Source organism: Branchiostoma lanceolatum, chromosome 13, assembly GCF_035083965.1.
Source record: "Branchiostoma lanceolatum isolate klBraLanc5 chromosome 13, klBraLanc5.hap2, whole genome shotgun sequence".
Classification (NCBI taxonomy): Eukaryota; Metazoa; Chordata; class Leptocardii; order Amphioxiformes; family Branchiostomatidae; genus Branchiostoma; species Branchiostoma lanceolatum.
The window spans coordinates 8,779,952-8,805,280 of record NC_089734.1 but is presented as its reverse complement, the minus strand read 5'-3'; the positions used below and the strand labels follow the sequence as shown (position 1 = coordinate 8,805,280).

The 25,329-nt window shown below is 41.4% G+C and overlaps 2 protein-coding genes across 3 annotated transcripts; one reads left to right on the top strand and one right to left on the bottom strand.

The window, feature by feature from the left end:
- The first annotated feature begins 748 nt into the window (after positions 1–748).
- Positions 749–17,007, top strand: LOC136447262 (integrin alpha-7-like). The gene is made up of 28 exons (XM_066445992.1): positions 749–940; positions 5,788–5,915; positions 6,250–6,329; positions 6,673–6,876; positions 7,365–7,413; positions 7,683–7,790; positions 7,973–8,171; positions 8,371–8,455; positions 8,618–8,720; positions 8,983–9,074; positions 9,755–9,894; positions 10,172–10,273; positions 10,495–10,553; positions 10,653–10,816; positions 10,984–11,148; positions 11,686–11,765; positions 12,068–12,224; positions 12,418–12,495; positions 12,651–12,736; positions 12,922–13,005; positions 13,379–13,481; positions 13,921–14,043; positions 14,414–14,473; positions 14,623–14,889; positions 15,090–15,209; positions 15,384–15,491; positions 15,725–15,853; positions 16,093–17,007. The coding sequence occupies exons 1-28, from the start codon at positions 750–752 to the stop codon at positions 16,252–16,254; spliced, it is 3,426 nt and encodes a 1,141-aa protein (XP_066302089.1). The 5' UTR covers position 749; the 3' UTR covers positions 16,255–17,007.
- On the bottom strand, positions 16,785–24,921 carry LOC136447263 (delta-type opioid receptor-like). Of its 2 annotated transcripts, XM_066445994.1 has the most exons (8): positions 24,478–24,921; positions 24,034–24,160; positions 23,600–23,736; positions 21,067–23,281; positions 20,572–20,731; positions 18,354–20,168; positions 17,979–18,141; positions 16,785–17,507 (listed from the first exon to the last, which is right to left on the bottom strand). In XM_066445994.1, the coding sequence occupies exons 6-8, from the start codon at positions 19,005–19,007 to the stop codon at positions 17,323–17,325; spliced, it is 1,002 nt and encodes a 333-aa protein (XP_066302091.1). In that variant the 5' UTR covers positions 19,008–20,168; positions 20,572–20,731; positions 21,067–23,281; positions 23,600–23,736; positions 24,034–24,160; positions 24,478–24,921; the 3' UTR covers positions 16,785–17,322. The 2 variants fall into 2 exon arrangements, with proteins under 2 accessions (XP_066302091.1, XP_066302090.1); XM_066445993.1 differs by lacking the exons at positions 16,785–17,507; positions 17,979–18,141 and having other exon boundaries at positions 19,112–20,168.
- Positions 24,922–25,329: the final 408 nt, after the last annotated feature.

The following is a 25,329-nucleotide window of genomic DNA, read 5'->3' as shown; positions in this document are numbered from 1 at the left end:
ACTATGAACCAAACTGTGGTTTTTAAAAAATCATCATTATAATTTCTACAGATGGCCTAAACATGTTTTATGCTAAAACTGATAATGCAATGTTTTAAATATAAGGAATATAAATCACATGTAACAGATGTTTTCAGTGTATATCGTTGCGCGTGACCTCGTACAATTGTTGACACAAAGGTTTCAACTTCAAGCTTTAGCGTGTTTTGTTATGTAAGCTTGAACACACCCTAAACCCCAGCGACTAGTAGGTGGTCACGGAACCTTAAGTTTGACCTTAATTGTCATGCAGTGCGTTACACGGTGTGGTAACCTCCCATCTATACATGCCGCCAAAACCACGGGGCGGCTTCAATAGGCTTTGTCCTGCCGGGGGGACCACTTCAGGACTGGAATGTGAGGGCTTTGTATGCTCAGATTCACTGCAAAAGTCCGATTGGACCACCGTTTACCGAATGAGACTATCCTACACCACAACCTATTATATGTCATTTTCGTAGAAATGACTAGAGAAAATTATGTCACCGACCATATCGGAATAAATGTGTTGCAAACCCAACTTTAATCAGCTTACTGATGAAAGGAAATGCTTTAGAAAAGTCTGATATACTTGTACAAGTATGGCTGCTGGCGAATAGACCATATCGCGTCTATGATACTGTTGACCGATTGTCCGTCCCGGGACCCCTACGGTGAGTGCAAAGAGTGGTCCCCCCGGGACGGTGCCCTTTTTTAAAGCAGTCGGCACCATGAGGCACCGTAGCCGCGTACCTCTCCTACTCTCCTTCCTTCTCTGCCTCCAGTTCCCCTGGATTCTCTGTTTTAACCTGGACACGGACGAACCTGTGGTCAAGAAAGGGCCGGAGGGCAGTCACTTCGGCTACTCCGTGGCGCAACACCAGATCATGCACCATGGAATAGCGGTGGTCAGGGAAAACGTGTAAGTAGAACCTCCGTCAACTTTCTCTATTTTTGTGTCGGAACTATATTGCGATTATAATCCCTCCCAGTCTCCATCTTTGTGCCTTTTAGATTCTAGTGTTAGGAAGTGGACTATATGATAATGTAAATATCGTCCTGTTTTTGAAAGTATTTTCCTCAAAAATGAAACGTTTATTCTTTAGTCGAGACGACCTTTCGGGAGAATGATTGGTTCTGCACCGCCCCAATGACCACAGTTCTTTTGAATTTCCTTTTCCATCACGTGTTTCCCTGTCGGCTGAAATATGAGAATCTTTTCATGTCCACGAACAGTCCTTGGAGTAAACCGATTTAGATTCCTCTACAAGCGTTGCTGCGCATTGCGCGGATGGATGTATTTTTCAAGGCTGATGTTCTCTAATGGTGGGTGCACTAATGTGTGCTTAGTACGACGATTTTTCGCTGCACTGCGTGTAAACAGTACATATTAGGTAATCCCATTATACGACTGATTTAACGCTCATAGAGTTCCTACAACTAATGGTATTTACGTATCGTAACTATCGTTGCAAAGAAATGGGCCTATAAACGTTTATTCGATTACAGTAACACCCATTTCCACTAGAGGTTGCGACCGCTGTGCGACCACTGAAGGACCAAAGATTTGACAAATCGTTCAACGAATTTCATGAAGAAAGATTTTTAAAAACTTTTTGTGTGTTTTGTATTCTTTTGGTGGTGTGTTACGCCGAATGGCGGTTATACCGGCTATATAGATACAGATACAGATTTTAAATCATACTTTTACATCTTATATCATGTTTCAGTTATGAAATCAAGGGTTACTAAAATCCAATTTTGGTCGCTGTATGGTCGCTCAACAATCGCCGTCTAGTGGAAAAGGGGACTAAACCATACAGTAGACTAACAATACAACGTACATTGTACATACCCTTGATAAACAGTACTGTCAGAAAATCACATTCCTAAACAGCGTGATCCTTACGAGGATGTGGTTATGCGAATTACACGTCCACAGTTGATAGTGTGTGTGCTACTAATCTGTCATCAAAGACTTGCGACCACAAGACAGTAGATGCATCTTAAGGAAGTCCTAGATTACAGGTGTCTCCACCGTCACTGGTAAACTCAACGTACTTCAAAGTATCCGTGGGAATCCTAAAATCCGGTCCACCGTCAATATGTGTGACTTCAAAAACACCTACGGAACTGCCCACCTTGCCAAGTGCGCGGAATATTTAGTAACCTATACTTTGGAAACAAAGGGGCACTCAGCCATGCGCAAAATACAGTCTCTGTTTTAAATCTTTTCAAATGTTTGTGGATGTACATAAAGCCATTTAATACCTAAATGGTGAAAACATGTGAGGAATGTTGATCAAACCGTTTGCCCTCCCGTACCCTACTCCGATCCTCAAAGATACCGTTTGTTTTGTTTTGAAAACTTGTAAAATGTTACGCCGTTTTCCTGTTTTTGTACCATTCTGACATAAGAATAGTGCAGGGTTGTCCTTGAGTCTAACATATCCTTCAATTTTCAACAAGAACGTAGCCACAAATAGCTAAAATCACTGTTATCTTTCGGTCTGCCCCAGTTCAGAAAATTACACGGCGTACATGTTACATTGTGGGTGGCAACATAGTAGCTTACCTAGAAATATCCTTCGCCCGTAGGCACGGATTTCTCAAATCAGGTTGCACATTTTTTCTCGCAACAGTATCACCATTATTATCCATATTTACTGGCAAAGATACCAGTATTCTTTCCCACCGTATGCCGTATTTTGTTCGGGTTACAGACGTCTATTTCCCAAGTAGGCGTGGTTTTGGGCCAGGGCTGACAAGAGAAGAAAGAAAAGAACAGTCGGTCTCCGTCTAAAATTTGTGTCACGTCTACCGAGAACACAAAACGTCTACTGTTCGCCTTTAGTGAAGTTGTGGGTCTCTCCAAGCGAATCGGGCGGGCGGCGAAGGAAGTCTATTATTCCCCTGACCCTCGCAGGAAGACCTTACGATCTAGTAAGGAAAAAACAAGGGAGGCACCGATTGACATTTCAAAGTTTTTCTCTAGGTAAAATGCGCACTTATGTGACCTCGGCATGCTTGGGTAAGGCGGGTAATTATGGACCGCGCAGCTGAAGGGGAAGCTAGGCTAGTTGTGTACCGTGTGGGCGAAGCGCACCATGTACCAAAACAATGGTGACCTTCAACCGACCTTCTCTCGTCCAAGTGACAGAAAAAAATGAGTTTATTAGTTTATAATCAGAAGAGCCACAGGATTACTGCAAATAACTTATTCCAGTAGTAGCGCGCCTCGAAGAAACTGTGCATAATATCTCTTATCACGATATTATCCTAACGACAGAAAAATGAGTTTATAAGTTTATAATCAGAAAAGCCGGAAGATGACTGCAAAGAAAATTCATTCTTGTAGCGCGCCTCAAAGATAATTTTACCTTGAAGTAGAAACTGTACATAGTCTCTGATCATGATATTATCCACCTAAAAAACTGTATAACATCATCAGGTCCAAATCTTTTAGGAAGAACATTTCCTTGTCACTTTCTGTCAATATAACTGACACATAGAAAGAAACAAAGGAAAAGAAGACAAAGCTAATGACATGCCCTGTAAAATACTTGTCACAGCCGACGACTAATTGGTCTTTTGAGACCTCTTCATCCATCAAACATCAGGAATGTCCACTCATCATAATTGATCGGAAACGAGTATGATTTTCTTTCAGTGAACGGCTCTGTTTCATTCACAGTTCGATCGTGTTTCGTGTGAATAGATCTAATCCCCTAAACCGCACCTGTACACCCGGGGGCGTCTGTCTTTGTTTAGACATATCCACCTGTGCGTGCTGTGGGTTAAATATCTGTTGAATACGTGATTTTCTATTGAACTAAGTACTGTTTCTGACGACATGTATATACTTTATTAGTATGCACATATTATATTGATGCATCATTTCAATCGGCAGATACGCACTTATTGTAACGTTTTTAAAAGACGCAACGTTCCGTCGTGGGTTTACCAAAAATTCAGGCTGTTGAGCCTGCCGGTTGTAGAATAAAGATCCAATTTGATATATACAGTAGAACCTTTTAGAATGCAATGTAACCTCAATGAACCTACAAATGAAGAGATCTCGTTAACAGATAGCAATTGTGTTTTTCCGAAATAATCAGTTCTCTTGTTTACGTTTGATATTCCAGTAAGTCAACATACTGCTGTATCCTTTGGACTTATATTTCCTAACACAGTGTGTATTTGAATAGAAAGGAAAAGGAGATGAGATGATGAGATTAGATCTCTTATATATAGAAAGTGGATACATGTATGCTTCACCCGTTGAAATGGGCCACCCACGTGTGTTTTAAAGGCAGTGAACCGAAGTACCGCAGTGTCTTTGAAATACTATTAGTAGTATTAGGTTTTGGAAATGTTGGCATGTAAAATGTGTTTTGATACATTCTAATATTAGTTTGAAGAAGGGGGTAACGTTGAAAAGGATAACGTTTTCCAGCACGCATGAAAACGACACCTAATTTTGTCTAAAGAATGTTTATAAATGATGCAGATATCCTCGGGTTACGTTGCAGTATCTGGTACATTCTGTTTCGACAAAGCATGAGATTTTATTTTAATCCTGTGGCCCAGTTTACTTGCGCCAAGACTGGCAAAAATAAAGAATGGTAGACCCGTGGCAAATTCTCGGAAATGGGAGCTTTTGCAGATGCTTGTCTACTTAAAGTAGAAAATTTACGTTTTCATTGGACACCCTGTCGCTATGGTATGTAGCAGCACATCCTAACCAGAGAAAATTTCTCACATTAGTCTGCATTTCGTATGGTGCCCACAGTGCCATCTACAGCGTTGCCTAGCAACGCAGACGAGAAGTTCAAGCGCGTAGATAATGGATTCTCCAAGCAGCGTTCAGAAAGCCATGTTTACCGTGGACGTTTGCCAATTATACGGAGCAAACTGAGGCAGTATTGAACAGAAGAAACGTCCACTCATCAATCTTAATGTGATTGGAGTAAAGGCCTTGGGAGAATAATCACGTTTCACGTGAAGAAAACACGTCTAGCTCCAGGTATAGCTATGTTGTGTTAGAATAGCTTTCTTGGAATCCCACACTTTAACAAATGAAGGTCGCTTCAGTCGTATAGCTGTATTGTATTCTGAACACGTAAACGTTTCCTACATAATCATCGAATCACAGGTCTAAGCGCGGTTGGGTGTTGTCAAAGGTCAGCCGCAGAACACGAACTCTTCTGTAGGTTGTTTATAGCCGAGGCTTGTTCGGAACTACTTAGCGGATCGACTAGGCAGAGAGCCGTGTGATTAGAAGTGAAGGAGTGTGTTATACGTGACTTCAATCCTGAGGCAAAGTAGACACATAGGGAGGTTCACACACAACTGAGGCGGTCCCCAACAATTCTAAACTACGACCCACACTACAATTGAAACGAGAAACACCATATAAACATGACCGTGACTCTCTATCAACCATACGTTGTGCGTCAATGAAACACATGGGATAAATGACCCCAGCTTTGTAGCTCCAGTTTCATCCAGTGATCGTTAAGGTACGGACCGGAATAACGACTAATTGACCCTGAGTGGAGTGTTTGCCTTATATTCGACAGGTTGTGAGTTCGATCCCCGGCCAAGTCACACTAAAGACTTTGAATATGGTACATACAGCTTTCTCTGGTTTGGCACTCAGCATTTGGGAGAGAGAAGGGAAGTTGAACACACACCCCTAGCAGTGGACTAGCCCCCCCCCCCCACTGCACAAAGTTGTGTGGCCCATCATGTTTTTGTTGTTTCTAGTTTGATTGTCGGTGCCCCAAAGTCGGAGAACCCTTACCAACAGTGGGTGGCCCTGCCTGGCGCCGTGTACAAGTGCAGGATGACCACCAATGAGAGGGACTGTAGGATCGTACAGGTGGACACAGCAGGTGAGGTCACGGAAATGTTGTCATTACTGTCTAATTACTATTACTGGAAACAACGTACGTGAGCTTGAGATATGTTTGTGGCTTTAATGAAAATGACTTAAGGTCAACATTTGGAAATTTGTCTTCGTTCTTTATTAGTTTTCTTGTGCCCCTCTCCCAGAAAGTCTATTACGGTTGTAAATTTATATATATTATATGTAGAGTCGTGTCGTGCCCATATGGTTGGCCTGAAGGATAGAGCAGTCGGAATTTTATCAGCAAGAGATGATTGCAATGAAGAGATGGAGTTGCGCATTATGCCATTTTCACATTTCTGTCATTTTCTCTTGTACAGACATCGCTGAAGACCGAAACAGAACGGGACAGTTTCTCGGTGCTACCGTTAGAAGTATGGGCCCAGGAGGAAAAGTCATGGTATGTAGTACTTGTGTATTGGTGTAATAAAGTTCAGACTCCACGCATTGCTTTTCTAGAACATATCTATATTGCATATTCATTCCGCAGGGGATAAATACATAGGTGACCATACGTGTTGAGATAAATATGAGAGAAAAGAATGATAATGATAACGTTAACATAAAAATCTAACATGATAATATTAAACACTATACAAATGTACTACCGTACATTTAAGTTCTAGTGGCTTCTTCTGTCTTTTCAAAACACATGGCGACATAATTATACACTTCGTCTATTACATAAACATTCGTGCATAACATCAAGTACATGTACTTATGAATCACTGATCTTTTGCTAGGCCTGCGCACCAAAATACCGTGACGTGTACACTAGAGGTGAAGTGAAAGTTTGGGAACGAGGACGATGTTATCAGCTGAACCAGGAGCTCGTTCCCGACATCCACCACACGAGCCAGGGGATCTGGAACCTGTGCGATGACCTGCCGGCGGGCCATGCCATGTACGGGTACTGCCATCTAGGGACTGCCTTGGAATTTTCACACGTAAGTTAGGGAGGCCCAGACATAAAAATGATACATAATATCTATTTATTAAGTATTATAAAGTCATATATAGATTACTAATAATGAATAAGGATTATAAAGTACATATTGTGGAAGGCTGAATTGTTTTATTTATATTTATACTTATTTGACCCCTTCTATTGATTTTCCTGTAGTACATGGTCTGTGTGTCCCGAAAATTTCATCCTCCTCCTAGGTGAAAAATCTAGTCCTCCAACATGCTTCCCATAGCATCCCCCCATAGTTAAGCCCGTAAGTGTCAACATGCAACATATAAAACATAGTCTTGTATTGAGTCTCGAGCATAATAAACATAAGATCGATCAACAGAAACTGTCGTTTCAATACAAAATGATGAATTTTGATCACCTCTAACAAGTTTGCGCTGTATAGGTACGCTGACGACAGCACGTGCCCGTCAGATAGAAGAATCTTTGTGACATTTATCTTCTTAACGATTTATCTAGGACGGACAAGACGTCATGATTGCAGCACCTGGCGCCTTCCATTGGGCAGGTAAGAAACGTAGCAAACATGTTTGCAGGAGTGGTATATCTAGTGATTGTGACAGCTGGGTTTTAGCCTGTCTTTAAAATCATATCATACAATTGGTTCATTGACAATAACGTAAGTATACATGTACATGTATGTGACATTCAAGGGCCAATACATGAAAATGTAGTAAACATCAAAGCTAGAGGCAAAACTATGTACATGTAATCAAAGATGAAAGTTGATATAATTTTTCACCTTGCTGCTTTGTGTGATCGTGTGTATGTATACAGGAATGTTGTTTGTGACGAGTATGAGTGACCTGTCCCTGGACCTAACGGTTTACCAGTCTGGACGGGCGAACTACGATGAGTTCGGATTGGACACCGGCAATTTACTAGGTAAGTTCTTGTGCCTCTTGAACTGCAATTCCCAACTGAACTCTTCCCATATCATTGCCAATTACATTGAAAAACGATAGAAATGATATATAAGGACAATTCAAACTCTACAACTGGATTAAATTTGGAGATTACAAATGCCTGTGATAGAAATGATGATGCGTCATTGCAACGCTTTCTAGGATCATCGTTGTCGTCGGGATTTTTCCGCGCCGGAGAGTTGGAGTACGTTGCAGGAGCGCCCCGTGCGGGAGACATCGGTGCTGTAGTGTTCTTCGCTAAGACGTACTTTGAACTTGAGGTGCGGCTGGTCATGCACGGCTACCAGGTGGCCTCGGCCTTCGGATTCGCCATCTGTGGGCTGGATCTAAACGGAGATGGGTGGGTAAATACTCAGAGAAGGCTTTATCATTTTTTTCTAAAGTACTTGTCATTAATATGAATGAGAAATAGCAAGGGTCCGAAAAGAGAGCCCTGGGGTACACCCGTCCCAATATTACACCAGTCAGGACTTTGGCCTTTTATATCTGCATATTGCATCCTGCCACTTAAAATGCCTTTGTCTTTAATAATCTCAAAGGTTAACAGACCTGGCTGTCAGCGCACCGCAGTACACGGAAGGTAACGCAGGGGGCGCTGTTTATGTGTACATCAACGGTGTCAAGGTGAGGATAAAGTTTTCAGCACCTTTGAACTGACTTCTTTTTAAATCGTCCAACTTTAAAGAATGTAAGAAGAGTTGTAATCGTTCCTTGACATTTGTTTTGCTGATCCATTATTGTTTCTTATCATACAACTCTTGTTAAGTCTTATATGTGTTGTTCCAGGGTATCAATGGAAGTGAGCCGATCGTTCTAACGGGGACCAGTGGTTCCATGTTTGGATATTCCATGGTTGACGCTGGAGATGTAAATATGGACGGATTCCACGGTAATGTTTCATGCATATGTCACCAATAGATTATCTAACTGATCACAAGTGGACGCAGTGACACTTAAGAAATGTGTGCGTGAAAATACTGAAATGATTGTAATCTGGATACAATGCTTTGTCAGATTTTATGTTGTTGTTCAGATACCATAGAAGTATATCACTTTGTCCGTGGAGTACAGGTTCAATGATGTCCATATCTATAAAAGAATACAGGAATAAGTAAATGAATTGATGTTTAAACATTTTCCTGCTCTTGTAGATTTGGTTGTCGGTGCACCATATGAGGATGACGGTGCCGTGTACCTGTACCTGGGGAGTCAGCATCACGGTCTGTCTTCAACACCGTCACAGGTAGTGTCCTTTACCTTACAGTCACTGCGCACTAATATCCCGTGAATAGTTTCATCTGGCTGGTAAGTCACTGAATAAAAATATAATCTTTGTGCACAACTAACCGACGTTTCTGTTACCGTCTGTCCTTAGGGCAATGCAGCTATAGGTGTTAAAGTTAAAGTGACCCGAGCGTCTTGAAAAGACACATAGGGGTGGCGCCCATCTCCATTTCTATAGCCCTTGGGCCACACACATTTGTGCAAGTCACTACAGCAGGGGGCTGGGCCGCTGGTAGTGATGTGTGTTTAACTTCCATACTCTTTCCCAAATGCTGAGTGCTAAGCAGAGAAAGCAGTATGTACCATTTTTAAAGTCTTTGGTATGACCCGGTCGGGGTTCGAACTCACGACCTACCGTGTGCAAGGCGCGCACTCTACCAACTAGGCCATTGCACTGTTTACAAATGCGGTGAAGTATTGGCAAGTATACAGTCACTGTGATATGTCTGAATACTTTACTTTTGGGGCCGCATCTGTTAGTAGCGACACCTATAGCTGCAGTGCAAGTTGAACCTGTCAGAATTGTCATTTTGAACAGACGGTCTAATGGAACACTCAGATGTGTACATAAAGTCTTTTTATTCATATCAAAATAGACCTTGGCATGACGATGACTTTGATTAATGTTTATGTTCACAGAAAATTCTGGCCTCCGACCTGCTCGTCCCTGGACTGAAATCATTCGGATTCTCGCTGTCTGGTGGCCTCGATCTGGACGAGAATGGGTTCCCGGATGTAGCAGTCGGTGCGTTTGAATCTGATCACGTGGTCCTGTTAAGGTAACACTGCACATTTGTGTTAACATATTCTTTGGTTTAATTGATTATTCAGCTTAGGTGTCAATCAAATAAAATGACTTATTGGCGTTAGTCCCCCCAATGTAATAGATGATTATAAGATGGAATTATTTGCTTAACTGGAGAAATAGATATGTTTTCTGACGCCCAGTCTTTTTCTATTCGCAATTACATTGTAAATGGATAGCAAGATGAAATATTTTTGTAATTAAAAGGAGTACAAACATATAGCTGATGTATGTATATCTCCATATTACAGGTCCCGTGCGACGCTGACTATAGAAACCAAGATGTCCGGTCCCACCTATCCCGTCAATCCCAAGACAAGAACTTGCGATCTCAACGGCAAATCTTACACCTGGTAAGGTGTTCTCGTTCAGCAATATTCTTTTAGCATATAGCTTTCTACATCTAATTTTCAACCGTTAAGTTTTTCATATTACGACAACATTATCATCTTTTCTCCCATTAGCACAGCTATCAGCTCTCTACAAAGCAGGTTCTACGATGTGAACAAGTCTCCCAAAACTATGTATTGTGATATCGATAACTCCTCAAGATAATCGTCTTCTTCTTCTTCAGTTTTCAGATCAAATTTGGCTTTCGCTACTCCACCACTTCACCATTTGACAACGATGTTGGTATGTAAAATATCTCCTACTTTCGAAATGTTGTGGCTGTTTCTCGTTGTCATTGTATAATCTAAATGTTCCATCCAACATAATCGTTCTTCTTCTCAGATCTAACGTACCGCTTGGACGGAGATTCCATCTACCAGGCCTGGGGGCTGGGCCCGCGGCTGTTCTTCCCAGGAGAGGGAAAGTCCGTGTTTGAAGGCTCAATACGCGTACCCAGACAGGGCGCGAAGACATGGGCCGACAGGACTATCACTGCTTACCTGAAGGTTAGTTACAATTCTACAGTGTTCACTAGTGCCAACAAGACCAGATCATGTCAAGGACAAAAGGATTGAAAAAAGATTAAAAACAGTCTATTCTTAGTCGTAGAGTCTCATTGCTTTTAGGCGATTTTTCACCTGCGTCAGTTAGCGATCTTGATGTTACGTTTCAGCCGGACACGATGGCCATTCTGCACCCGCTGGTAGTAAACTTGACCTGGTCGCTGTGGGAACCCTCTTCCAACAACAAGCTGTTCTCCATCCCGGGATACAGACTGTCGAGTCTTGACGGGTGCCCCATTCTTAACCTGCTGCAACGGCAGTACAATGAATTGGAGGTAGCACTGGAACCTATTACTATTCATCTGAAGTACTTAGTGCAGCCAGTATGTACCCATCTGGGTAATGAGGCTGTTGCGGTGCCTTTTTTAACGTACTCGATGCACCTTCTCGACCCCCATTATACGTCCCTTTCGAAAGACGAATGGAGCTACAACCAGGATACTCTTCGAACTTGGGTCTCCCAATTACCAGATAATTGGAACCTGGAGCTCAGCTGTGAGAAAGGGACATCCTTGTTATCACAAACTCTTCATTATCATAGATGATGTTGGTGATTCTCTGCTTGCAAAAATATTACTCTATTGACTTCTTTTAAAACTAGTTAGTTAGTTTTAAAAAGTAGATTTGTGAACTAGATTCTGTAGAGATTTGGTAATGCTTAATCTTTACTGGAAGCTGTTACAACTTCCTCTTGATCTTTTTCATAGATGACGTAGATAGTCCTTTTACCTTTTTGTTTAAAAACTATTCAGATTCTGTAGATGCAAGAGATTTGGTCAGGTCTAATCTTTATGGTTAATTCTATTCGGCAGATTGATTTTGTGAAGGAATGCGGACCAGATTCCGTCTGCATCAGTAATCTGAAACTGCAGGCACAGCTTCTTCTGTTTGGGTAAGTGTGACAAACATTTACTTCACATTGTCTTCCAGGTCGTAACAATTCGTCTTTCACTTTTAGCAAGGACAATTTAGTTCTTTACCAGTCATATAAATACGTTAGAAAATGAGTGCGTAGCGCAGCAGAGTCATCAACATGTTGATGTTGGCTGCCAAACCACAAAGAAGAAGAAGAAGAAGAAGAAGAGCTGTTGATATTGTTCCGAAAGATACGTGCTCTTTGTTTTCTTCATTTTGAAAATCCAATCTCATTGTCACAGTAGCTAATAATTTCGTCAAATGTTTGGAAATTTCCAGAAATCCTCCGACATTTAGTCTCGGTAGTTCCCGCGAGATTCGGGCCGAGATCCAGGTGGACAATGAAGACGGAGAGCCTGCATACAACACTGAACTGCGCGTCCACCTACCGGAGAGACTGTTCTACGTGGGGATGATAGAACACAGCTCAGGGGAGGTCAGTATCGTACAAGTGTATAAAGTATACCTTTTCTATCTCTACTAGATAGATGAATGTTGGAAAGGGTATCATGAATACACAAAAATAGGACTGTTATCATGCTACACTTATCAAAGGTATGTCTGTATATCGATGTGATTCTGTAGTGCTGTAGTACATCTACTTGACCTTCTTGTTTTTACTGTTCCAGACGAGGGTGTCGTGTCGCACGGTAGAGGACAACTCATCAGTCGTGATCTGTGAGATTGGCAACCCCGTTTCCAAGTCGGTAAGTTTTCTAAGATAGCATTACTATGTCGTTGAGAAGTTATCCCTTTCTGATTTTGTTAACTTGACATCCATTTGCTTTTATGTATTGCTACGTACGTCTAACTTCACCAAGTACCCAGCAGCTGTTGATATGTAATTATTCTATACTACCAGTCTATCCAGTTGTTCACTTTGAGACTCCTGACCACGATGCTCCGACCATGGGACACAACTCTGAAGATACCTCTTACACTGACCACGTAAGATTTTATTAATTTCCAGAATCCTATTTTCCTTTTGCCTTGACAATGTACTTTCCATGCAACGTGTTTGCAAATTGTACCAAAAGATACTACCTGTATTGTTCTACATGTCGACAATTTCAGGACTGGGGAACTATTGCCAGTGTTGCTGATATCTTTCTGCATGTTCCCTGTCCCTACAGAATGAGCAGTGACAGTAACACTTCTGACAACTCCGTCATCCTGAAGGCAAAGGTGGTAGTTGACGTAGACCTCTCCATCACGGGGTATGTCCTACTGACAATCTATGGTCTTATGCGTCTGTCTATTGGCAAAAATATATATTCATCATTCAGCATTACTAGTTATAACCTCATAAAACCGTGAATAGGGTAATTGTAATATGCTTCTTGTGGTAAGATGACGTCTGCCTATGCCAGTATCCATGAGCAGAGACGGATTAAGTACTAGATATTACCAATGTTCTATTCCAAGAGCGCAATGGCTTATAAGTTCAATTGCACAGAGGAATTGATCACGTTTTGGGGTGACTTTTCAATGCCATACAAACATCATTACCATCAGTATCACAGACATTATCTTAAACAGTGACGGCAACCACATGCTTGACTTGTTTTTTTTGTCCCGCCCCTTCTGTAGAATCTCCCATCCCAGACAAGTGTTGTACGGTGGAGAGCAGCGCGGTCTGAGCGCCATGGAGTACCAGGCACAGATCGGTACTGCGGTCAACCATACGTACGTGGTGCGTTCAGTCGTCGGTGGGTCGGTAGACCAGGCGTCGTTTGCATGTCCAATAGTAACAATAATTGGTGTCAAAGCACAAAATCTTTAAGATAGCCTCCACCAGACCTTAAAATTTGGCAAAAAAAGAATAATTGTCCAGAAAAACCAGTCCACTGTAAGGTTAACATCTCCACCTCAAATGAACCCACGTGGTAGCCAAACCCTCCTGGCAAATATTCTCCCTGTGGCCGATGTGTGTAGTCTGGTAGAGACTACCTTTAAGGCATTTGTGTCCATCCTAAGGCTGAGCACATGTTGCTTTGTTGTTTTTGAATGGGACCGCATACCTTCACCTGCATTCATCACTAATTAGTTCAGATTATGATGCCATTGGATTTAAATTTGTATAATATTATGTGGTTTTGATTGCATCTATGTGATTCGTGTGTTTCTGCCAGATACGTAACCACGGGAGAGGTACAGCACCAGGAGCTGTAGTAAAGATCATGTGGCCGTACGAGATACAGAACACTGAGCTTCATCCCAACGGAAAACTATTACTTTACATGACAGATGTGAAGGTACGAGAAAGAAGTGGTTCTTACGGAAGTTATTGTGCGAACTTTTCGTTGAGCATGTTTTTTTTCAGGTTTGGTCCAGGGTAAGATAAGCAGTCATATGGCTGAAAGTCATGACGTAGGATCAAGTGATAGAGCAATTACAGTAAATTTTTTGCAGTTTTCGTTCAAGGTCTGAACTGTTAGCCTCATTTGCATGCCTTCTGGGCGGCGTTGGCGTATCTTTTTTTTTGGAGGGGGGGGGGGGGGTAGCGCTGATTCGATATTTCCAACTTATCGGGTTTAGGGTCTTTAGCTGGGGAAATCGTAATGCCGCCCGTTGATTTCAAATCTTCCAATCATGAAATCTTCACTCTATCTATTCAACATACAGCTTGTTGGCCGTGGTCGGTGCTATCCACCAGAGGACCATCGCAACTTCCTAAACTTAAAGGTGCGTATTATACTCTGTACACAACCTGTTGCTGAATACAAAAAAGAAATATTGCCCATACTCGAGGTGGACATATATCAAAGGATGAATCAAATCGGGATCATTCTTTACCATTGCAAAAAAGTTGCACATTTCTTTCTGCCCCAAAGCCTGGCAACAGACCGAACCTTCTTACCGCTCCAAGACAAGGAACGATAGATCGTAAGAGATGGCGCGTGCACGTCTCCAGGACACTCAGGAAGAAAGCTGACGCCAGGGAACCTCGGAGCCTGGAAGACGACTTCGAGGAAGATGACTTTGAGGAGGACGACTTTGAGGATGAGGACTTTGAGGATGAGGACTACTTTGAGGAGGAGTCCGGTGAAGCAAAGCCAGATCCGTATAACGAAGGACAGCTTGAAGGGGTAGTCACTTTGGTAGGTGGCTTGATTTAAGTTGCTATCTATGCATGTTATAATATTACTATTATTCTTATTCTTAAAAATGCCAGAGGAGTAATGACTCCGGCAACCACCTAAGTCCTCCTCCGTCAAAATGTTCTAATCATGATCAATGCAAAAAGATAACTTGTGCAAAACAACTACTAAAGGTCATGCCCCCTGTCTTTCCGGTTTAGGACTGCATGTCCGGTACAGCGCGTTGTTTCGAGTTCAACTGCACGCTGGACACACTGCTGGTTAACCGGTCTGTGGTCATCACAGTGGAGGCAAGGCTGTGGAACACCACCTTTACTCAGGTACTGCCCGGATTTTAGCTTTAATGGATTGTGACCTATTTTAGATGTTAGTCACTAAAGATATATCAGAAGACTTCTTTTTAATTTTTACATTATGATAGTGTCATGAACATTGAGTGACGAGAGTCGATCGCTTGCAGCATGTTGATGTGATGTCTTGATTTTGCTCTACAGGAATACCCATTGGTAAGTCATGTGGACATCCTGTCGCACGCTGAAGTGGAGCTTGTGAAGAACTTTGAGAACATACAGCAGTCAAGAAGCTTCAACGACAAGGCTGTAGTAAGAAAAACATATTTATTGCTGTTTGCACTTTAACAAGATCTTCAAGATCTTTTTACACGCCTTTTGAATTAAAGATTTATTTATCTATTTATGTATCTTTAGGGTGGTCTCTTCAATTAACTAAGGAACTGATCTCCAATGGAGCCCGTACAAAATGATACGACGAACAGAAGTTTTATTGGTATATATAGTATTGTATGTAATGTTCATTGTACATGGTTTATTTTCAGGTAGTAACGAAAGCCTTACCAGAAACAAGGCCTTTCAGTCTGGCAGAACAAGTGGAAGTCTGGGCGATACTCTTAGGAATACTACTGGGACTGTTGCTGCTGTTACTCATAGCTTTATGTCTGTGGAAGGTACGTATACTTAGGAATATCGTATTGTGTCATATCTTTTAACTTCAATAGTTACAGCTTTCATGACAACATTTCAAATTATTATGGGAATGAATATGCAATAAAGGGACTTAATAAAGATTATCATTATGTACGAATCTTTACATTCTCTGAGAAATTTATAAAACCGGAGGTCGTTAAAACAGTGTAAAAAACAGTAGTGTGCAATTTAACCATTGTATATGTAATTCTCTCCACAGTGCGGGTTTTTCAGACGGGTGTCCGTGCGGGAACAATACGAGGCAAAATACTACACGGCGACAAAAATTCCCAGAGCAAAGGTTATCGAGACGAACTTTTCACCCAGCTACTACGAGAGCAGTATATACGATGCCAGCAAGTATGAAACGAGTTTCCAGTGAAATTGGGACCACTAGTGAATTTGAAGGTCAACTTCTGCGAAAATTGATTTCCTCACTGTGTTTCTGTGTCTGGAAAATTATATGGTCACACCTTTTAAGCTGTCATTTTTTGACAGCTAATGTCTTTTGTATTAGGTCTTATTCTGTCTTTTACAAAACGCAGCTGTTCGTAATCTTTCTTTATTACTTTTAAGCTTGGTCTGGAGTTTATCAGTAGTAAATGTATTTAAATCTGTACATATTCCCTGGACAGCAATGTCATGTTGAGGTGACTATGATGCTAAAGGTTATTTAGAAAAAAACGACAGTCGATGAAATCAGCAATATGATGCTGCTGCCATTTTCACTAAAACGTTCTAAAGCAATAACAGCAATAATGTGCCTCTCAGAGAGCCCAAATCAACTTAAACATGCAGTGCATTGTGGGATTTAGTATCGTTGAATAATCGCTTAGAATTAGAAATAAAAAGGACACCCTTGAACATTATCTTGGAGCATGTAACAAAGAATGATGCTTGATAATTGGCGGCGACGTTTTATGATTTTATTCATCAATCGCTTCGGATTGACAATCTGACGCGATAGTTGATAATTAGATATTACAATGTTTTCAACCAGGTAGTATTTTGAACCATGTACATAAATGATTTGCAGATTATAATGTGATTGTTGCTTAGTTTATAATCTTATGCCTGGGATAAATTTGTCTTACTTAGTCAAAGTCTAAGTAACATGAATTACCAGAATAATGTTTCCGATGTGGTAATTGCCATACTCTCTCTCTCTCTCTCTCTCTCTCTCTCTATATATATATATATGACAGCGAACGTGAACAATATCATATGATTTTTTTGTGTCATGCTTTAAGTTTTTGTGGTATAGCTTAAAGTTTATATATAGCAAATAGAGTTTTTCTTCCACCTTTGTACCTAGCTATAGCTATCTTGTGGGTCAACATGGCTAGTCCATGCACCCTATAGACCATAACAGATACATTGAATATCACCTCACCGCCATTAGATCTTCTATAATATATGAAATACCGGATACTCTGCCTGCTTTTACCCATTACTCTATTTCATCCATCGCGTAAAATGAGCCCGGTTCGTTGCTGCTACCCTCTGACCGCCCCTTTACCTGCGGCTGCCGACAGAACAGCTGTTTCATGCACTCCTGAAAGTTGGTCCCCATGAGTGCGTAGATGATGGGGTCCAGGGCGCTGTTCCCGAAGGTCAGCTGCTTGGTCCACATACCTGGTACACGCAGACAAATGTCAGGGTAACTTTTGCAAGGTTTCTTTGTTTGCTATCTATTTTATCGTATAGCAAGCACCTCTATATGTGTACCCTGGGTGCCAGGCTCTAGCAGGTTCTGGCAGTGAATTTGGTCGACAGCCCAGGCAGTATGGTCCGCCGACCTAGATAGCACTCCCGGTAGTTGTAATGCAGGAAATAGTAAGCCGGCCTAGGGTGCTCTATGTGCATCTTCACTCAATTGTAAATGTCCAAAACAACATGAAGTAGATGTAATATGTCCATAAATATATAGAAAAGAATTCAGAACATGGACTGATATACATCATACAACTGCTCCAAACCATGCTTATGCAAAGGCAACTGTACATCGCAAGCTAATATGACTAATTATGAGAGAAGCAGCAGCAAGTGAGCCCTGAGGCGATGCAAAAGCAAAGCAGAATAGAACAGCACGCTATCATTACGCACCTACAAACTCGGACATGTGGATGTCTGATACTGCGCTGATGAAGTTGTACATGTGGTACGGACCCGTGCAGATGATAAACGTTGCTGTCACAAAAGCCGCCATTTTGGTAACGGCTGTGGTGGAATCCTTCCCGCGTTGTCCGGCGGCAGCAGAACGGAACGCCTGTTACGTAGACATGAGTTGTAATTTGCAATTATACGTAATAGAAAACGATTGCAAATCTCAACTAGGTTCAGTGCGTTTGGGAGTGACGCAGAATCAACCAAAACATTATTGAAAATACGTGTAAACATCGGTATGATTACATGTTTGTGGGAAGAACGTTAACTAGTAAATCAGATATAAAGCGTTAGCTGCTGAGTATCCGTACTTACATCCTGATTTCGCAGCTTACGAATGATGAGGACGTACAAGGTGAAGTTCAGACAGAGCGGCAGTAGAAACCCCAGACTGGTGAGGTAAAGTCGCCGTGCTTTCTCGGCAAACTCCGGAACGCTGTTCCACTCGGGCCAAAAGTAGCGGCACACCGTCGCGTTTCTGCCGTCTATGACTTCCTCCACGACGACGGAAGTCACGCAGAATGGCAGGTTTGCAACCATTGCCAGTAGGAACATACCCAGACAGATGAGAGCGGCCTTCCTCAAACTCTGGCGCTGCCGTGTTTCTAGTGGATGCATGATGACCTGGTAGCGCTCCACGTTAAAGGCGCTGACGAGAAAGAAACTGGCGAACACACTGGTGAACTTGATACAAGACTCTGCTTCACACGAGCCCGGCCCGAATGTCCACTGCCCGACACGGTAGAAGTGGATGATGATCGGAGCCACAGTGAGAATGGTTAAGTCCGAAAACGCGATGCAGAACAGATAAACATTGGGAACAGTTCGCATTCGAGGGAAACGCAAGATGATGAACATGACAAGCAGGTTTCCTGCTATACCAACTGCTGCAAACATAGACCCGACAGCAGTACCTGCATTGCGCAGGACCCTCTCGCTCAGAGATAAGTCCCAAGACGAAGTACTCATTGTGACCAGCTGGTTTTGATACAAAAACAGTTTGGCGAAGTATATTCGTAACAGTGCAACGTGCTTCTAGACCCCCGTTGAAATGAACAGCAAAGTGGTCCAACTAAGACCAAACAAGAGAGATGTCTTTCGTAAGTGCTCTCAGTGACAGTGGATTCCACTCTTAATGGCATAATGAAAAGTTTATCCTAGCTTTATATTAATAATTGACGTCTTGACGTCGTGTTTGGCCAATTCATAGACAGTAATGACCGTATGAGTGTCTTACATACTCAGCTCAAGGGAAACAGCAGACAGATCCTGTGTTGTGCTTTCTTCAGATATATTTCAGCTTCATAAGATTACGATACTTACTTTGTAGTTCTATAGTTCACATGTCTTCCAGTTCCCATTTCCTAAAGACTACTTTGAACAGACCTAGGATTTTCCACGCAAAGAAACATTTAGAACCACTTATCAAAGATCTCCTGTCTCTAAGTATACAAAGTCTGTGATTTATGACCAGTATTAGTCGCTGGGTCCTAGGGAAGGGCTTAGTAAACATTCCATCCATTAAGCTTCGCAGTAAATCATGGGATTATATTTACTACGGATGTTTGACGTCAAACATGTTGCCACGTACTTCCATTAGAACGCAATTAACCTATGATTCATAAGCATTTGTTAGCATATCCCTATTCATAAACATTTGCTTTGCAGAATCGTAAGTATATAAACATGTTGTTGTGATGATCGACCCCTCCGGTAGATTGCCTAATGTCACTAGTTTTTAAGTAACATATGTAAAAAGTACGCAATTCAGCCTATGGCTGCGATGTTTTTTTCATATCCGATCAAAGTGATCAAATAAAACCATTCATTAGATATATGCATGGCAAAGTTTTCCAACGTAGTCACACTTAATGCCATCAAAAACACTGTATATTGGACAAATACGATGATTATAACGGAAATCTTGCAATCATTTAGCTCAGGGAGAAACGATATTTTCATGAAGAACGTCTGAATCATTTAGTTGCTTCTGTGTCTCACTAGCATGCCTTGGCAGTGGCCGCCGACAGAGCAATTGTTTCATGCACTCCTGAAAGTTGGTCCCCATGAGTGCGTAGATGATGGGGTCCAGGGCGCTGTTCCCGAAGGTTAGCACACAGGTCCACATTCCTGGGGACAACAACAGCAATTAATTATTTGCAAGATTGCTGCCGAGTTACTTGTTCGATCTTATGATCAGACTTTTGACAGATTTGCTGATATGATAGAACTGTTGGAAAGAGGCTTTATCCATGCACTTAAGCATGAAAATGATTTTTCATCCCATTGTAGTCCCATCGCATAGTTTGTAATAGTCCAATACTGAGTAAATGGTTTAAATTAATTGTACATTGTTTTGTTTAATACCTTTACCTTTGATTACTTTTGGTTCAATAGAATAGTTACCAGTATATGTAACCCATGAGACCACTGCCGCAGATCCTTTAGATTGTAAGACCCACTAAATCATGACTGAAGGTCTGTGCACACACTCGCAGTTACAATTAAGCTAGATATGCCACCTTCCACGTACCTACATACTCGGACATGTGGATGTCTGATACTGCACTGATGAAGTTGTACATGTGGAACGGACCCACGCAGATGACGAATGATGCTGTCACCATAACTGCCATTTTAGTGACTGTTGTGGAATCTTTCAGGTGTTTCCCGGCCACAGCAGAACGGAAAGCCTGTAAGCACGGACAGTTGAAACATGAGTGAATGGCTGTAGATCTCTTTTCTTAATATACATGTATAGTATGAATCGAAAAGGATTTGCAAGTTATTTAGATATATGAGATATCTACCACTCAAAAATCCCGACCATAGTATATCTAGAACAGGAGATATCAAGATCGGAAGTTCCGCTCCAGTACCGTAACAAGCCGCCAAGGGTCCTAAACTCTAATCATTTCTAGGTCTCATCAAGACCTACATTTCAGAAGCCAGAATTCAGAAAGATTATCTTAGTGTAAAGCCTTTTACGGTTTGCAATAATGAGGTTGCAACAAGAGTACACACTTACGTCTTGGCTGTGCAGCTTGCGAATGATGAGGACGTACAAGGTGAAGTTCAGACAGAGGGGCAGCAGAAACCCCAGACATGTGAGGTACAGCCGATGGGCCCTTTCTGCGTGTTCCGAGATGTTGCTCCAATCTGGCCAAAAGTAGCGACACACCGTCACGTTTCTGTTGTCTAATTCATGGTCCACTACGTAGGACGTTACACAGAATGGTAGGTTTGCAACAAGGGCCAGGATAAAAAGGCTAAGGCAGATCAGAGCAGCTCGTTTTAAACTCTGGCGCTGTCTAGTTTCTATGGGGTTTGCGATGGCTTTGTAGCGCTGAACGTTGAAGGCACTGACGAGAAAAAAACTGGCAAACATACTCGTAAATTTGATACAAGACTCTGCCTCACACGAACCCGGTCCAAAGGTCCATTGTCCATAACGGTAGAACTGGATCAGGATTGGCGCCACCATGAGAAGGTTCAAGTCCGAGAACGCGATGCTGAACAGATAGACATTGGAAACTGTTCGCATTCGGGGGAAACGTAAGATGATGAAGATAACCAGAAGGTTCCCTGCAAGGCCTACAACTGTAAACGTGGATCCGAGAGCAGTAAGTACATTTCGCAGGGCCTTCTCGCCAGCGGAAAAGTACGAAGACGCATTACTTGCACTCATGTTGTATCACTAGCTTAGATACAAACACAGCTTGGTGAAGTAGGCGCGTATCAGTATAGTGTCCCCAATCTTGGCTTCTGTTCCTTAATCACATAATTCAAAGTTCGAATGACCACAGGGCGTCAATTTAGCGTATTAATGAGAGACAGTTTTCTGCACATTCATGGCACCCCCAGTTAACGAGATGATAGTGGGTATGTATCCCAGCTTCTTATCTAAAGCTAATAATGCACTGAACTCAACAGATTGACTATGTTTACTTCCTGTGTTTGATATAGCCATTAACGATGGCTGCCCCCACCCACGACCGCTAATGACATACCTGTAACAGACGCAAGGAGCACGTGCTTTGTAGTTAGAATGTATTCCGGTTGTACACATGGGTATATTTATATAAATATGCTTTGCAGACAGTAATTTGATATGGTTATGTACACTTAGTATGCATAATGAGGCATATATCTTTCCTCTGCTATTAGGGGTTAAAAGAACATTTCAAGAAGATGTTATTTTATAACACGTATGTAACATTTTGGGTTGACTTTGATAGATCCGAATCGTTATCTTGGGTGTCTGTACAAAGACGGTTTGTTTATTATCATGTTAATGGCCAAAGATAGGGGTTGCCTTGAAAGTGCTTAGTAAATATTACATCAGCTAAGCTAAGCTTTACATTAGATCACGTCAGTGCTTACTCATCTAATGTCACCTTAAGGATGTAGATGCTATTGTAGCATGATTCAGCATTTCTTCCCGTATAACCCTACTCGGCTACTATCTATTACATAACCTGGCTTAGATAATATGTCGCTGCAATGCCCGGGCATTCCTCTTTAGTGACATGAAGAGATAGGCTGTACCAACGTTATACACATGTATCCCTGAAAACGTATAAAACTTGACGTCTCTTGTTGGCTGATAGGTATCTGTAAAAAGCAACGACTCAGCTTTAAAATGAAGTTTTAATACAGATTCTAATATAGAAGTCTTATACAGATTTTGATATTTTAAGACATCTCAATTGATGAAAATTTCGAACAGATTAAGTACAATATGGCCTCTATCATGCATGTTGTACAAATGTGAACTATGAATTTCCACTATTAACTGTATGCACTGACTCATAAGCACATAGATATTGCAGTGTACATTACAACCACATGGTAATTGGATATCATACCAACAAGCTTAAGCCAACACAAAAACGCAAAACAGTATCATTTCGTGGAGTCTTATACATAAGCTAAAACGACCACTGTTCTAAGAACACTTTAGATAGCTAGGCTAGTCGCGAATTTGAGGACTTTCTAGGTTGGTCAGAGATTACAGGAGGATCTGTGTTTGACTCCTCTTGTGTACGGAGGAACAGTTTCTTTATGAAAAACGCCTGCAGCAGTCCTGACCCTATGATCATCACACAAATCAACATGCCGACGTTGTTGACATGCTTGTCGCTAAACCTTAAGGTGAGGGAATCCTTGTGGTACCACTGAGAGATCAAGCCAGCATGGAGGTCCATTCTCTGTACTCTGTCAGCTATCTTCTTCAAGGAGGTCTGTACAAAAATATGATAAGGCCATTAGGGAGAAATCAATTAAATTCCATTCATAACATTAGCCCTCCAATGTACATGTAAATAAAATGTCTTGTTCGAAAGAATTGCAAGCAATTATCTACATGAGAGAGATATAGAGAGATTTATTTTATTATATTTGGTTTATTGATTAAAAGCTCTTGCAGCACAAAAGTAAATTATTCTAGAGTTGTTATTGAGTCTTCAGGGGTTTGCTTTATTTACGTTAACTACATTGGACGTTTTGTACATTTTTAAACACTTAAGTACAATAGTGAAGTGTATCATGGATTTACGTACCGTAACATTTCCTAACTTGTCACGATTGTCGTTGTGGAGTAGGATATCCAAACTGTCCTTGTACTCAACCCACATCTCAACGTAAACTGCCGTTTCCTCTAGAAGATACTGGTTCTCGAAGCACATCTCATAGGGGCCTGAAGTACGAAGATGATAAAACATTGTCATATAGCAAGACGATGTTGACGAATCAAGAGCCTCTGTTTTATTTTGATAGTGAGGCTGTAACAACATTGGTCAGGCGAACTGTTTGTGATTGACAGGATTACGATGCTATTACATTTCGAAACACAAGCAGATATCTGTTTTCATTATGACCTCTGAAATATACAAATATACGTACAGGAATTACAAAACAATCCTCTGATCATGACCTCTGAAGTATACAACATCGGGAACCACAAGTGCAACACGTACATATATATCACAATTACCTCTCAGTTGGCTGTCAGTGATGTTTATTTGGAACTCTTCGTAATCTCCATTAGCATGCAACAGGACAGCTCCGTCCGGACCGCTGATGGTGAGGTGTACATCGTTGTAGTTCTCTTGGTACAACACCTTTATGTGTGGGTAGAAGCAAACAAAACATGGTTGACTCATATCACTGAACAGTGCTGATCATCTAACAACTTCTGCATACATAGGTTAGCCACCCCGCATGATCTGGAAGAAGTTGCTGTGGCAAATAAATCTACATAGCCATTCTCCAAGATAATCTATCTTCTCAAAGTGTAACGTCCTTATGACGTCATACGAGGATTCACAACACAAATCCAGTGGTATGGTCACACCCAGTTAACATGATTATAGACAGCCTACCTGAGAGTGAGTGTCTATTCTAGTTTGAAGGATTCCGTACAGTGTATGATACTCACAATGTATTGCAGATACATTCCTTTGACCCTTTCGTCCAACTCCTGATAAAAGCATTCCATCGAATTGCTCGGAATCTCAATTGAGAAGTCGATGAATTGTTCTCTTGGGCCGTGAGGACCGTCTCGATCTCTGAAGGCTACAGACGACGTCACAAAAACTAGAACAAATACACAACCAGCTAACATCTTGAAATACTAGATAGGACTCACTACCTAAAACACAAGTTCTAATGTCTGAGGAACAAGAGTAAACGATGTTTACAATTGTTCACACCAAACGTCGCTGTGATGACTCAAGCGGGTAGAATGGTTTGACCTCTAACTCCTCGCTGTTCTGGTTTTTCTGCTTCTCAAAGGGTGTGTGATTGAGGTCAAAGGGCTTGCCTAGGATAAGCTGGCGGGAGTTACAAAATCATTCATTTGACGAAAGAGATAGTATATTTTTCATTTTGTTTCGTTTTGTTTTTTCAACCTTTATTTAACCTTGAAAGTATGCAATATACACTAATTCGGCCGAGGCCGTTTTTCAAAAGTTCAAGGGAGGAGGTCAGGGGTCTTTTTAACAAACCATCGGAAACATAACAAAAATATGAATATTACAAAAATTTATTTAAGGGTATGAAACAATAGACAATGAAACTAAATACAACAGTTAACATCTTTGTTTGCAATATATTGCTCTTTGTGTTTCATCTATATTTTCTTAAATGCTGTAATAAGTTAGAATTTATGTTGGTTAGTGTTATTCTTTATCACTTGTTTGATTTTATTTGCTTTGTTTATGTTTACTTTAAGTCCGGCCTTGTACATGTATAGGACTCACTACGATGTTCATCCTGTTGCCGACAACTC

Excerpts from the sequence above, each read along its gene's own strand:
- LOC136447263 (XM_066445993.1), bottom strand. The coding sequence starts at position 21,726 with ATGAGTGCAAGTAATGCGTCTTCGTACTTTTCCGCTGGCGAGAAGGCC. Across the intron at positions 20,732-21,066 it reads GCAAGCTGCACAGCCAAGAC|GCTTTCCGTTCTGCTGTGGC; the intron begins GTAAGTGTGTAC and ends CCGTGCTTACAG. Across the intron at positions 20,169-20,571 it reads CCACATGTCCGAGTATGTAG|GAATGTGGACCTGTGTGCTA; the intron begins GTACGTGGAAGG and ends TGTTGTCCCCAG.
- LOC136447262 (XM_066445992.1), top strand. The coding sequence starts at position 750 with ATGAGGCACCGTAGCCGCGTACCTCTCCTACTCTCCTTCCTTCTCTGC. Across the intron at positions 9,075-9,754 it reads TGTCTTCAACACCGTCACAG|AAAATTCTGGCCTCCGACCT; the intron begins GTAGTGTCCTTT and ends TTATGTTCACAG. Across the intron at positions 14,474-14,622 it reads GCAACTTCCTAAACTTAAAG|CCTGGCAACAGACCGAACCT; the intron begins GTGCGTATTATA and ends TCTGCCCCAAAG.